Source organism: Anguilla rostrata, chromosome 6 (assembly GCF_018555375.3).
Source record: "Anguilla rostrata isolate EN2019 chromosome 6, ASM1855537v3, whole genome shotgun sequence".
Classification (NCBI taxonomy): Eukaryota; Metazoa; Chordata; class Actinopteri; order Anguilliformes; family Anguillidae; genus Anguilla; species Anguilla rostrata.
This window is the reverse complement of record NC_057938.1, coordinates 55,153,210-55,166,425: the sequence shown is the minus strand read 5'-3', so window position 1 is coordinate 55,166,425 and position 13,216 is coordinate 55,153,210. Positions and strand designations below refer to the sequence as shown.

The 13,216-nt window shown below is 49.8% G+C and overlaps 1 protein-coding gene across 1 annotated transcript in view; it reads left to right on the top strand.

Moving 5' to 3' along the window:
• Positions 1–13,216, top strand: part of LOC135257686 (dystrobrevin beta-like) — a 96,113-nt gene that overhangs the window by 21,275 nt on the left and 61,622 nt on the right. Inside the window, 1 exon segment of the mRNA XM_064340702.1 lies at positions 12,778–12,844. Within this exon segment, the coding sequence (XP_064196772.1) occupies positions 12,778–12,844 (67 nt within the window).

The following is a 13,216-nucleotide window of genomic DNA, read 5'->3' as shown; positions in this document are numbered from 1 at the left end:
TATGAATGGCCGATGATCTTCCAGTAAACCTCAGTTTGAAGATTTTGGTTTGAAGCTTTACAAGGCTGATAATCTTTAGTTTGATCCTGTCCGGACGCTCGTTTGTGATTCTGTGTTCCGTGTCGCACGCAGAGAGGGGGACCGGTTTGAGTGATGCACCGGCCCGTGACGGACATGCGGATGAGTTTTATGTGACAGTAATGACAGCTGTGGGGGGGGGGGGGGGGCTTGGGGAGACAAAACCGCGCTGCTGCTGCTGCTTAGTCGTCAGGCATGACCGTATCTGAAAGTGGGGCATTATGGGTAAAAAACATATTATTATGTGTAACATAAATGTTAATACACATAATTTGTGATTGGTGGAGCTCTTGCCATTTGCAGGGCTTATAGGCTGCTTGGTTGTTAACACAGAGTCCTCATTGGCCGTATCCTCACAGCAAGACATTCGATTGGCCAGCTGAGCTAAAGACCAGGGTCCTCAGCCCACGGAATTAGTTGCACAGTTACGGCTTCCCCAGGGGTTGCATCATCACCTGAAGTTCGTGTTCACGTGCTAACGTGCTAACTCCTGTTGTGTGTCTTTGTGTTGAGCAGCCATTGAAAGCGAACCCACACGGCACTGTGTATCTAGGTCATGTTAGCCCATGATCCCTTAACAAAAAAAGTTCCTCCTCTTTCTCTCCCAGAGAGCGTAACACTTCGTTCTCTCTTAAATGACAGATATCAGACGAGGCGGCCAATACTTGCTTGAAATGGGCACTGCGGGGTCCTCTAAGGTCTCGGCTAAGTAAAAAGGACACTTTTCACTCCCCCCCCCCCCCTGTGAAGGTGAAGAATGAATAAAATGGCCGCTCGCGATCGGGACCCGAGTCACAGGTTGTGAGGGAGACGCGGGGCCTGTGAGAGGTTTCCAGCCCGTCCGCGAGATTCCTCCCGCTGATGTCTGTGACTGATGCCCCGCGAGGTCCGTGACAATAACCCAGATCGATCGCTTCCGCCCGCCCGCGCGCGGAATGAGCAAAATGCCCGCCGTCGATTCCCTGACCTTCTGGAGGTTTTCATTTTTTTCTTATTTATTTATTTTATTTTGTGGCTTGTTTAAACCACGGGTGGCAAACTGGTAAAAAATACCGGAATGTTTCTCTTTGTGGGCTGCTGGGTGGCTCATCCTGTTAAGGCTCTGTTCCAGTGTGTGGATGGGCCCCATGGTCTGGTATCTGTTAAGGCTCTGTTCCAGTGTGTGGATGGGCCCCGTGGTCTGGTATCTGTTAAGGCTCTGTTCCAGTGTGTGGATGGGCCCCATGGTCTGGTATCTGTTAAGGCTCTGTCCCAGTGTGTGGATGGGCCCCATGGTCTGGTATCTGTTAAGGCTCTGTTCCAGTGTGTGGATGGGGCCCATGGTCTGGTATCTGTTGAGGCTCTGTTCCAGTGTGTGGATGGGGCCCATGGTCTGGTATCTGTTGTCTGTGGCTGATGTGCATGTGATCCGAAACTCAGGTATCCGGCTGCTGTTCAGGTGTCTCCTAGAAGATGTTTTCTTTTATTTTTTATTTTTATTTTTTTTTTGTTTCCTCTGCCTGCGGTCATGTTTGACAGGGTCCCGGGGCAGGACGTTTTTTTTTTGTGAAGTCGCCCCCGCTCGTGTTTCTGCGCCTCAGGGTCCGTGGTCTTTGTCCCCTCTGGTGCTGTCAGGCTTTCCTTTGAACATACGGTTTTGTTTTTTTTATTTATTCATTTTCCTCTGAAGGCATTCAGTCGTCTGTAGGTCTGAAGGAAGCCGCCCGCGGGAGGCTGACGTATTTCTGACCTGTCGACAGGCAGTCGGCCATTTCAATCTGAAGTACTATTTTATTTATTTATTTTTTTTTCTCAGCCAAGAGGAGAGACAAGTGACCACATCTCAATCAGAGAGGAAAGAGAGGAGAGGGGAGGGGAGAGGAGGAGGGGAGAGAGGAGAGGGAGAGAGAGGAGAGGGGAGGGGAGGGGAGAGGAGGGGAGAGAGAGAGGAGAGGGGAGAGGAGGGCGAGAGAGCAAAGATAGGAGAGAGGAGGGTATAGGAAGGTAGGGGAGAGGAGAAAGAGGAGGGGTGAGGATATGTGGGAAGAGGAGGGTTTTGGAGAGTTGAAGAGAGGAGGAGAAAAGGAGGGGGAGAGAAGGAGGGGAGAGGACTGGAGAGGAGGAGTGAGTGGAGAGCAGGAGGGGAGGAGAGAAGAGGGTAGAGGTGTATGGGAGAGGAAAGAAGAAAGAGTGGAGGGGTGGGGAGGAGAGGGAGAGAAGAGGAGGAGGTAGGACAGGAGAGGGGAGGTTCTTTATTTATTTGTAGATGCTGGTTCACATAATGAATTTACTGGCACTGCATAATTTGTCTTGATTTGAGTGTAAATGGCGGCAGACCTGTGGACGGTGATGTAAAAGGGCTCGGAGTTCATTAGTCTTGCTTAAGCACTAAAAAAAAGCAAAACTCAGCTGCAGTGTTTTTATTATCTGTTCCCTCAGGAAAGGTTTGAGGGGAGCAGAGTCATCACTCTTAGGGTGGGTAATGGGGGGGGGGGGGGCGCGTGGATACAGAGTCATCACTCTTTGGGTGGAGGGGGGGTGATTCCTGTTTGGGTGGGGGGGTTGAGTTTGCCGCTCTCTGCATGGGACAGGGGTGCGATGTTAGAAGCCGCTGAGGCCTCTGCACCTCTGAGGGAAGTGGAGATTGGGGGGGGGGGCGCGGGGGGCGATGCACGGTGTTTGCGCCATGCCGCACTGTTCCGTACCGCCATTTTACCTCACTGAACATTCACACCTCCGGACGCCCCATCCTGAGAGAGAGACGCGCAGCACCTGAGCGTGGAATAATTTTGAGATGCTCTGCTGAGTTCTCCTGTGAGACGTGAGCTCAGTCTGCCCCGTCCCGTCCCGTCCCGTCCCCGGGTTTAGCACAGAGCGTTCCCTTCCTCTCCCACGCCAGACGAGTCGCGCTCACTTCCTGTGTGAGGACAGGATCTTCTCGCTCTTTCGCACCATTATTTTAGATAACGGGCTACAGGGAGCCCTTCAGCAGAGAACATCTCTCTCTCTCTCTCTCCCTCCCTCCCTCTCTCTCTCCCTCCCTCCCTCTCTCTCTCTCTCTCTCTCTCCCCCTCTTCTCTCTCTCTCTCCCTCTCCTCTCCCTCCCCTCCTCTCTCCTCTCTCTCCTCTCTCTCTCTCTCCTCCTCCCTCCTCTCTCCCTCCTCCTCCTCTCTCTCTCTCTCTCTCCCTCCTCCCTCTCTCCTCTCCTCCCTCTCTCTCTCTCTCTCTCCTCCTCCTCTCCCTCTCTCCTCCTCTCTCTCTCTCCCTCCTTCTCTATCTCTCTCCTCCTCCTCTCTCTCCCTCTCTCTCTCTCCCTCCCCTCTCTCACCTGCTCTCTCTCTCTCTCTCTCTTCTCTCTCTCCTCCCTCTCTCCTCTCTCCCCCCCTCTCTCTCTGTCCCTGGGATTGAGCTGATCACGCAGCTCCATCCTCTGCCTGCTTGGCTCCCTGCGTCCTGTTGTCATGGGTTACGGATGCAAAAAAAAAAAAAAAAGTTTCCACGGTAATGTCATGTGGGGTTTTTTTTCTCTTTTTTTCCCCTTGACCTTTCTTAATGGCGTCGTTAATGGCGGTAATGGTAATGATAATCATACAGTTTTCCCGTGTAATTGCTTAATGTCAGCCACAGCCTGTTTCACCTCCTCTTATTAAACACCCCCCCAGCCACCCCAAATCCTCCCCCCCCCCCGACCACTGCAGTGCAGCTCCACTGTCTACAGCCACTGAGGATCCGAACCAATGAGACGCCTGATGGTGAAGTACAGGCTGTAGACCTCAAGGAGATATTAGTGAGTCTGTTCTGTAGAACTCAGTCTGAAGTACAGAGGGATATTAGTGTGTCTGTTCTGTAGAACTCAGTCTGAAGTACAGAGGGATATTAGTGTGTCTGTTCTGTAGAACTCAGTCTGAAGTACAGAGGGATATTAGTGTGTCTGTTCTGTAGAACTCAGTCTGAAGTGCAGAGGGATATTAGTGTGTCTGTTCTGTAGAACTGGGCTTGTAATACCAAGTGTACCGTCAGTGTGCCTGTTCTGTGTAACCCTAGTCTGTACTCCATGTATAACAGCTGATGTCTGTTCTGCAGAACTGACTCTGTAGCACAGGGGACCGTTATTCTGTCTGTTCTGCATTCAGAGCACAGCGTGCGGTTCGGGTGAGCGTCAGTGATTTTTGGGGGTGTCTGTGCCCCTTGGCCGGGTCTTCCCCGATGTGGCTGTTGCCGTTTTGTGGGGAGAGCTTATCGCCCCATTGGCCGGCTTGGGTGAGGGGGCGGAGCCTGTCCTGGAGTGTGACCTCTGTGTAAAGCCTGTGTAACGAACACCAGGCCTCTTCCTGTGTGTAATCTGTGAGTAAACAACCTGAGAGGGACTGGGGCTGTGATTCCAAAAGCCTAGCTCCGCCTCCACCCTTATCTTATCAGCTACAGGATGCTGGTGGGAGTGTGGACATGATAGGACTGGGGGGGGGGGGAGGAAAGATGGAGAGAATGGAATGGGCAGAGGTAGGAGGACAGAGGTCAGACAGAAGGAGGGGGGGGAGACGGGCTTAGAATGAATGAAGGAGAGAGAGAGCGAGGGAGGGAATGAGAGAGGTGGAAGAAAGGGACAGAGAGAGGGAGAGGGGGAGGTTAAGAACAGATCAATGAGAGCTAGGAGAAAGGGAAATGGAGGGCGAGTGGGGGAGGGAAGGAAAGGGGGGAGAGAAGGAGGAGAGAAGAGAGGGAGGACAGACTTTTAAGCAGGACGTTGATGCCGCTTCACCAGTTGAAAGGGGCAAAATATTGTAAATGTTACTTTTCATTTTTATTTCATAATAAAATGATAATGTGCTTTATGCTTCTTGTTTTCAGGTAATGAAGTCTTTGGGAAGGTTGTTGCAGCGGGTGAACTGTCAGTGTGATTAATGCACTGGTTAGGCTCCATCCCTTTTGGGTTTTGGGGTTGTCCTCCTATTGATTTTGCATTATGGATTTATACCGGTAGCTGTCCCAGCTGCTGTGTGGAGTTATCTCCTCCCCAGCTTGGACTCGGTGCATCGCAAACAGAACCTGGGGAGTGTTTCACGAAGCAGAATTACTGATTTAGGCTGGATAACTGCTCTGAGTAAAACCCGAAACCCTCCCAAACCTGGAACATGGACTGAAGTACAAAAAGAGCTGTTCCAGGTTTTACTCAGATATCCAGCTAACCCAGTAGTCCTGCTTCCTGAAACATGGGCCCAGCTCTTCTTCCTCAGGGTGTGTGTGTGTTAGTGTTGCGTCTGTTACAGGCTGTGTGATGGTGTAATGGCTGTGTGGTCACTTGTGTAACGGTGCACCTTCTGTTACAGGTCACATTACAGTGTGATCGCTGTGTTACATTTGACTGCTCTGATGCGCTGTGTCTAGCTGTCGATGTTTGGGGAGTGTTTAGAATACAGGCATTTGAAATGCGCATGTGTGTATTTTGTGTGAAATGCAGGATGCTGGACTTCCTTCGTGTGCTTTTACGCCTCTGAGTGTGCGAAGGCTGTCGCCGCCTCCGCCATTTTGCCGGCTGTGGCTCATACACTCGTTTACCGGGAGATATTCTCGGGAGATGTTTTTGTGTTTTTGTCCGTTTTTTTTTTTTTCCTGCTCTCGGTAGACGTGCCGAAAGAACGCAGCGCCCGCCTGGCAGTGCCAGCTGGGCGCGGGCCAGCTCGCTGAACGCCGCACGCCCAGCACGGGAAAGACGTCGAGGCTGTGCTGTAACATCACTGCAGCCAGCGAAGGGCCGGGATCGGTTCTGCACTAAATAAACACGGGCTAGTATTACGCACTGCTCAGGCTGGCTCTTGAGCGTGCTCCCAAGCACAGCGATGGGAAAAAAAAGCATTTAAAGGATTTAAAAAGCAGCATGAGCCATAAACTCAATGCTAGGAGCAGAACACCGGTGGGGTGTAGAACCTTCCTCCTCAGCCGTATTGTCTGCCTCACAGAGTAGGTCTTTTGGAATGTTATTTTTGTTTTCAAAGTGTGTGTCGGTGTTCTGGAACTCCGTTGCTGTCGGTCACCCCAGTGGTGATTGTGACATCATCATTAGAATGTTCAGTGAAAAGAACACTGCAGTCACACGTTTGTGACCTCACACCTGAAAGGGTTTTAAGGCGCTGTTCTGCTGTGTGGATGGGCCCTACGGAAACACACACTGTGGTTGGCTAGGACCTGAAAGACCGTCGTAAAAAAATATTATCTGCGTGTGTGAGCTCTCATTGCAGCATTCAGGAAGTGCAGGGACGCGGAGAAGCGCGATGGCGGTTTTATCTGCTGTGGGATCCGGCCCGTGCCAGCGCTGGCAGCCGCGCATGGAGGTGCACGTGGCGACGCGCCCAGGATTGGCGTTGCTGTTTGGGGGCACGTCTCGTCAGCACCGGTGTAACCACATGGCCGGCTGGTTGGGCGCTCGCTGGCCTGCTCGCCTGTTGAGCTGCCCGAGACATGGAGAGCCATGGAAAGTGGTCAAATGCAGCGCTGTCCTTGAAAATACTTTCTTTTTTTTTTCTTTTTTTTTTGCACACTTAAAATGAAATGCTTCCTCTACCCCAACTCTGTATTAATGCCCATAATTTAGGATGAGATGTTGCTTGTCAGAGGCGTCCACATACTTTTGGCTGTGTATTGTGTGTTATGTATGTATTTTAAAACAGGGGTGCGGACCCAGATCAGATCGTGCTTCGGGCCCCTGAGAGGGTACGGCCCGCACCGTTTGACTGTTTGAGAGGCCCTCGTTTAATGCTGGTCGTAAAAGCGTTGGGGCCTGGACTCGAGTGCGGTTTAAGAGCCGGCCCCAATCAGACGCCATTGTGCCGTGTCCTCTGCGTTTAATAGGGAAATTAAGCCAGTGTTGAATAATTCAGACGCCGCGCGGCATCGATTCCGGTCACCCCACTGCCCGCCGCCCCGCCCGGCCCGCCCCTCGCCGCTGTGAGTAAATGCGCTAAAATCCGACGAACAGTGCCGCGTGCAGGCAATTGAGGAAAGGATCGTGCGCGTGGGCGAACCGGACAAATGGCTCTTTAGAGTGAAGGGGCTGTCGGGCGCTAGCGCTAACCCGCTATCTGGTGCAGGAGAGGAAGCTGATCTTTTATTAAGGGGTTCTGCCTCTTCCCCCCCCCCGTGCGCAGTAAGGAGTTTCTGAGCCCGGACCACAAATGACCCCTTTTAAACGGCTGGGTTTTATTTGCAGCTGGCTGGTCGGTCTGGAGGGCGGCACGGTGGTGCAGTGGGTAGCACTGTCGCCTCACAGCGGGAAGATCCTGGGTTCGAATCCCTTCCGTGTGGAGTTTGCATGTTCTCCCCGTGTCCACATGGGTTTCCTCCGGGTACTCCGGTTTCCTTCCACAGTCCAAAGACATGCAGTGTGTGAGTGAATGGTGTGTGTGTGCCCTGCCATAGATTGGCAGCCTATCCAGGGTGTATTCCTGCCTGTCACCCGATGCATGCTGGGATAGGCTGCAGCACCCACCGTGACTCTGCCCAGGTTAAGCGGGTATGGATGATGGATGATGGATGGATGGATGGATGGATGGATGGATGGATGGATGGTTGGATGGATGGATGGATGGATGGATGGATGGTCGGTCCGGGTCATAATGACCTGCTCGGTGTAGCAACACAGAGAACGTGAAGCTGCATCCGTCTCCCTTGGTGACGGAGACCAACGGACGGTTTTTTTCTCAGCGAAACTCGGCCCGATCTATAAACGTCATCCCTTTCTGTCGCGAATTTAAATCCATCGATCATGATTCATTTTGTCGTTTCTGTCAGTCTGTTCGTTTTTGCACACCGTATTGCGGTGTGGCAGTTTAGTCTGGTGCTGATGGATGAGACGGACACAGATGATACTGAGACACTGTGCGGTTCATTACAGGAGGACCAGGATACTGTCAAAATGGCGGCACAGCACCAATACTCCCAGGCCACCGTATGAAAATACGCCATGTCTGTCCTGGCCCAAAACCATGTGCGTCTATCAATCAATCAATCAGTCAAATTTTATTTGTATAGCGTATTTTACAGCAGTTGTCACAATACGCTTTACAGACAACCCTGGCCTAGACCCCCACAGGAGCAAGCCTAAGGCAACAGTGGCAAGGAAAAACTCCCTGTGGCAGATGGGAAGAAAGGGTGTCGATTGGAGACCAACATGTGCGTCTGGGTGTCTCTCGTATCCGAAACCGCGTGCGTCCCTGTCCCGCTCATATCCTACATGCTAAGAACGTCGTGTAAGTCGCTCTGGATAAGAGCGTGTGGTAAATGCCTGCAGTGTAATGTTTCTAAAACCATGCACGTCTGTATCTCTCTCCTATGCCGTCTGTCCTGGGCCAGAACAGTGTGTGCACATGCCTCTCTCTCCCCTCCCTCTCTCTTTTTCTCTCTCTTTCTCTCCCTCCCTCCCAGTTTCACTGCAGGCAGAACGGTTAAAGATTAGCGCTGATTACCTGGTCGCCCGCAGCTGCGACTGCAGGCCAAAACCTGCTGCTTGGGCTGGGTGCTAACGTTAATGCTAACGCGTTTTAAACTTTTAGGTTTTCCTCGCTCGTTACTCCGAATGGCCCTGTCTGTTTTACTGAGTGGTGCCAGTGCGCAATTTCCTGACAATTGTTCTTTTTTAATTAAACCTTCCTTTTTTCTTTTACCCCCTAGTATTTTAACACGGTTTGTTTAATTTTTCCATCAGAATGTCGGAGGCATTGTTAAAAGAACAGAGCAGGCTTGGTTGAGTGGTCTTGATTGACTCGGTTGGTTTCTGAAAATTCAGTGTCATTACTGGGCCAAGAAATCCAATTTTCGTCGGGTCCTAATTAAGACGCTCGCGAGAATGCCTTTGTGTTGCCCATGGGAACCAGCACTGGGCGGGGGGGGGGGTTGCTTAGATTTTCTCAATTAAGTTTATGATTTCAGAAGAACAGATTTAGGCCTTTATTGCACAGGGACGATATGACCGCTCCGAACGCCAGGACTTTAATCTCGCGTGTGCTTTAGTGTCCGTGACGATACGTGCTGGCGAAATTAAAAAATAAAAAAATCGCCAACTCTCGTTCGCTAGGAAACGGGAAAATGTAAAAAAAAATAAAAATTTTTTAAAGAAGCAGAGGGGTGTGTGGAGCCTTCTGACTGGTTTCAGAGCCCGGTACTTGACTGAGTTTTATGCTCGCAGTGGGTGACGTTTCCTTGTAACGGAGTCCGTCGCTTGTGACAAATTCTGTCCGCGTCCGTTTCACCAGAGGCCCTGGCAGATGAGTTCTGCCGCGTGTCGGGGCTGACTGAATCTCTGGCACGTCCTTGCTCTTCTCAGCTTAAGGAAGAAGAAAAAAGAAGAAGAATAATTAAAAAAAAAAAAAAAAAAAACCTTACCTGTGTCTGAACGTTTTGTCCAGCTTGAAATATTCAGCATGAATGGACCCTGTGATGGATATTGACTCGTCGTGGTTCTTTTTTTACCTTGGGATGTCCGAGGAGAGTTTCTTTTTCTTTTTTTGTCGTAGAAAGCGTCCGAGGCTTCGGCCTGGCTCCAGAAATGCGTGGGGGTGCGGGGGCTGGAAAATGTGAATGTCGTAACTTTATTTTTTTGTCGCTGCGATGAACGTTATGTTACGGGAAGAACATATGAAGGTCGTACTCTACCCTTGTGGGAACGATAAAGCAATGGCAATAAGCGCTCAATATATATATATATTTTCTCCTTTTTTTTAAGTATGTGAGCCAGATTTAAAAAACTAATCTTACAGTGACACCTTCCGCAGCGGGGTGGAGTGCTTCCTCAGCGTGAGATCTGCTGGCACTGCTTAATTAACGTCTGGACTCGTTGGCTGTGGGAGAGGAGAAAGGACGGGACCATTTTAGGCTTCGTCCTTCTCTCTCCCTCTTCAGAAGCATTCCCCTTTTAAGAGCAGGTTTTTTTTTTGTTTTGGAGTGCGTTTTTCTTCTTGCTCAAATATTCAGCGTCGGTGTTCTAGAACCTTCAGTTAGCGGCGGCGATTGTTACGTCATCGTTAGAATGTTCGATTCAGGACGTTCTAATCGCGTAATTGTGATGTCACGCATTGAAGGCCTAAGCGATTTGTCTTTTCCAGCAGCTGAGGCCGTTTTGGGCCACGCCTCGGCGGGTGATGTCACAAGCGGTTAGCGGAGGACGGGCCTTAGAGGCGGAGTCGGCCGATGTGGCGGGAGCACGGCGGTCTGTCAGTCCGTGGGTCCGGGCCTGTCCAGGGCTCCTCTCCCGGGAGTGTGCTTACTCTGGTCTCTCAGGCTGTGTGGATGCAGTGATGAGTAGAGAGCTCTCTGCAGCTCTTCTCTCTCTCTCTCTCTCTCTCTCTCTCTCTTCCCAGAGGTTATTTTTGATAAGAGGACCTGAGAGATTTGCTCACTGCCTGCGTCCGTGAAGCTGCTGTTTAGAGAGGGAGGGAGAACTTAGAGATAGAAGGAGAGAGAGAGAGAGAGAGAGCAAGAGAGATAGAGATTGAGGGAGAGATGGAGAGATAGAGGCAGATGGATAGACAGGCATAGAGAGAGGGAGAGGTATTGAGAGAGCGATATCGATCTCTGCATTGAATTAATAGCCGTAGCCAAATGAACTGTCTCGGATTAATCCAACCCCCCTGTCTCAGTCATGTGACTCTCGGTTCCATTTGGAAACTTAGCAAGCCTCTCTTGCCCAGAGTGAATAATTTAACTGCAGCAACATGACAGCAGGTTCATACAGGAAGGTGTTGTTGTTGTTGTTGTTGTTTAAGAGCACATTCCTTAAGATGAATTGTCGGTTTTTGATTGAATCCAGGAGTGGCTCTATCTAGTATATTTACAGCATGGCTGTGTTGTTTTTTTTTTTCCTTTTTCTGAGGGACACTTGCTGTGACAGACAGCCTTCACAGCCAATCAGCAATTCCCTCTGATGTCGCGTCTCCTCCTCCCTAAGTGGGGGGGGGGCATTCTCCGAATCGGCCTCATTCCTGAGATCCCTCCACCCTCTCTCTCTCTCTCTCACCGTTGAACCGCCAGGCCCCTGTCCAGCTCAAGGGTTCACTCTCCTAATAAGTCCCCGTTCGCCGAAAATCAGAGTTCCTCCTCTGGCAACGGTTCCAGTGTAGAGCTGTTCCAGCTTGGAATGAACGGAACACAGTCTTGAACCTCAAGTTTATAGTAGAGTTGCCAGGTTTCTCCTGAATCATCATTTGAGCGGGGACAGTTCCTCCTCCTTTATTTATTTGTATTTTGTTTTTTCTTTATTCAAACGGGCAGAAGGCAGGGCGGGTATCGGACAGAGAAGAGACCACAGCTGAGGAAGTGCCGCAGTGGGGTTCGAACCCCTGCCCCACGTGGGGGCAATCATATTTACCTGCCCTTCTTTCCTTTTTTTTTTAAACAACATTCATATAACAGATGTCACTGGCCTTTGACTTGTCAGTGACCTGCCTGTCCATGCACTGCTGCACATGCTCTGGATGTGCTGTGTGTGTGTCTGTCTGTGTGTGTGTGTGTGTGTGTGTGTGTGTGTGTGTGTGTGTCTGTGTGTCTGTGTGTGAGAGTGAGAGTGAGAGTGTGAGTGTGAGTGTGAGTGTGAGTGTGAGTGTGAGTGTGAGTGTGAGTGTGAGTGTGAGTGTGAGTGTGAGTGTGAGAGTGAGAGTGAGAGTGAGAGTGAGAGTGAGAGAGTGAGGTGAGAGTGGAGTGGAGTGAGAGTGAGAGTGAGAGTGAGAGTGAGAGTGAGAGTGGAGTGAGGAGTGAGAGTGAGGGAGGTGAGAGTGAGAGTGAGAGTGAGAGTGAGAGGAGAGTGGAGTGAGAGTGAGGGGTGAGAGTGTGAGGTGAGGTGAGTGGAGTGTGAGTGAGTGGAGTGAGGTGAGGTAGAGTGAGAGTGAGGTGAGGTGAGAGTGGAGAGTGAGAGTGAGAGTGAGAGTGAGAGTGAGTGAGGTGAGAGTGAGATAGTGAGTGAGATGTGAGGTGAGAGTGAGTGTGAGGTGATGTGGGTGAGTGTGAGTGTGAGTGTGAGTGTGTGAGTGTGAGTGTGAGTGAGAGTGTGAGAGTGAGAGTGAGAGTGAGAGTGAGAGTGAGAGTTTTTTCAGTCCTCGATGTTTTTACCATATATAGTGTTTGTGTTCACCGTGTGTCTTTGCCAGGTTGTGGTTCTGGAGGCAGGAAAAAGAGCGTGTTTTCAGTCGTCTTGTCGGGTTAAATAAAGAGTTTGATTAAATAAACTGAGCAGACCAGCGCCGTGCCGACCAGTGAATATCAGGACACGTGCTGAACAGGCCATCTTTACTGGAATACAGCAAATATAAGTTAAATATATTGTACAGCCATGTGTTTAAAACAAAATGTGTATGTATGCATGTCCATATATATTGAATTAATGCAGTGTCTTGGCAGTACATTTTATTTCAGTATATTGTCAGTCATATTCCAATTCTCTAAGGCTGTCTGCCCCGTGACCCATAATTCTCCACTTATCAGTAATTAAAGTAAGTTTGGCGTGTAAAGTTCTGTACAGTAAACTAAACTAAACTTGGCAAATACAGTTCTGTACAGTAATTAAAATAAACTTGGCAAATACAGTTCTTTACAGTAATTAAAATAAACTTGGCAAATACAGTTCTTTGCAGTAATTAAAATAAACTTGGCAAATACAGTACTTTGCAGTAATTAAAATAAACTTGGCAAATACAGTTCTGTACTGTAATGATTTGTGTGGTTTTTTTCCCCCTTCAGATGATTGAAGAAGGAGGGAAGAGAGGAAAGACGATGGCGGAGAAGAGGCAGCTGTTTATGGAGATGAGTGAGTATCCAGGCGAATCACTGACTCTTCACTGAGTTATTCAGGCGAATCACTGACTCTTCACTGAGTTATTCAGGCGATTCACTGACTCTTCACTGAGTATCCAGGCGAATCACTGACTCGTTACTGTGTTCATTTACCCACAGTAGGAGATGCGTGAATAACCAGCCTCATTTGGAGGTTTTTTTTTTTTCAGTTTAGCATTTTTTCTGCCGGTTAATGTGTGTTGTGAAGCTCTGTGTGATGACCTGTTTCTGAATGATGATGACCAAATAAAGATCAATCAGCGTAGAAGTAAAATGCCTGAAAGAGTATTGAACTACAACTCCCATGTGCGCACTACACTTCATTGCACCTGGCAAGACCAGCCAT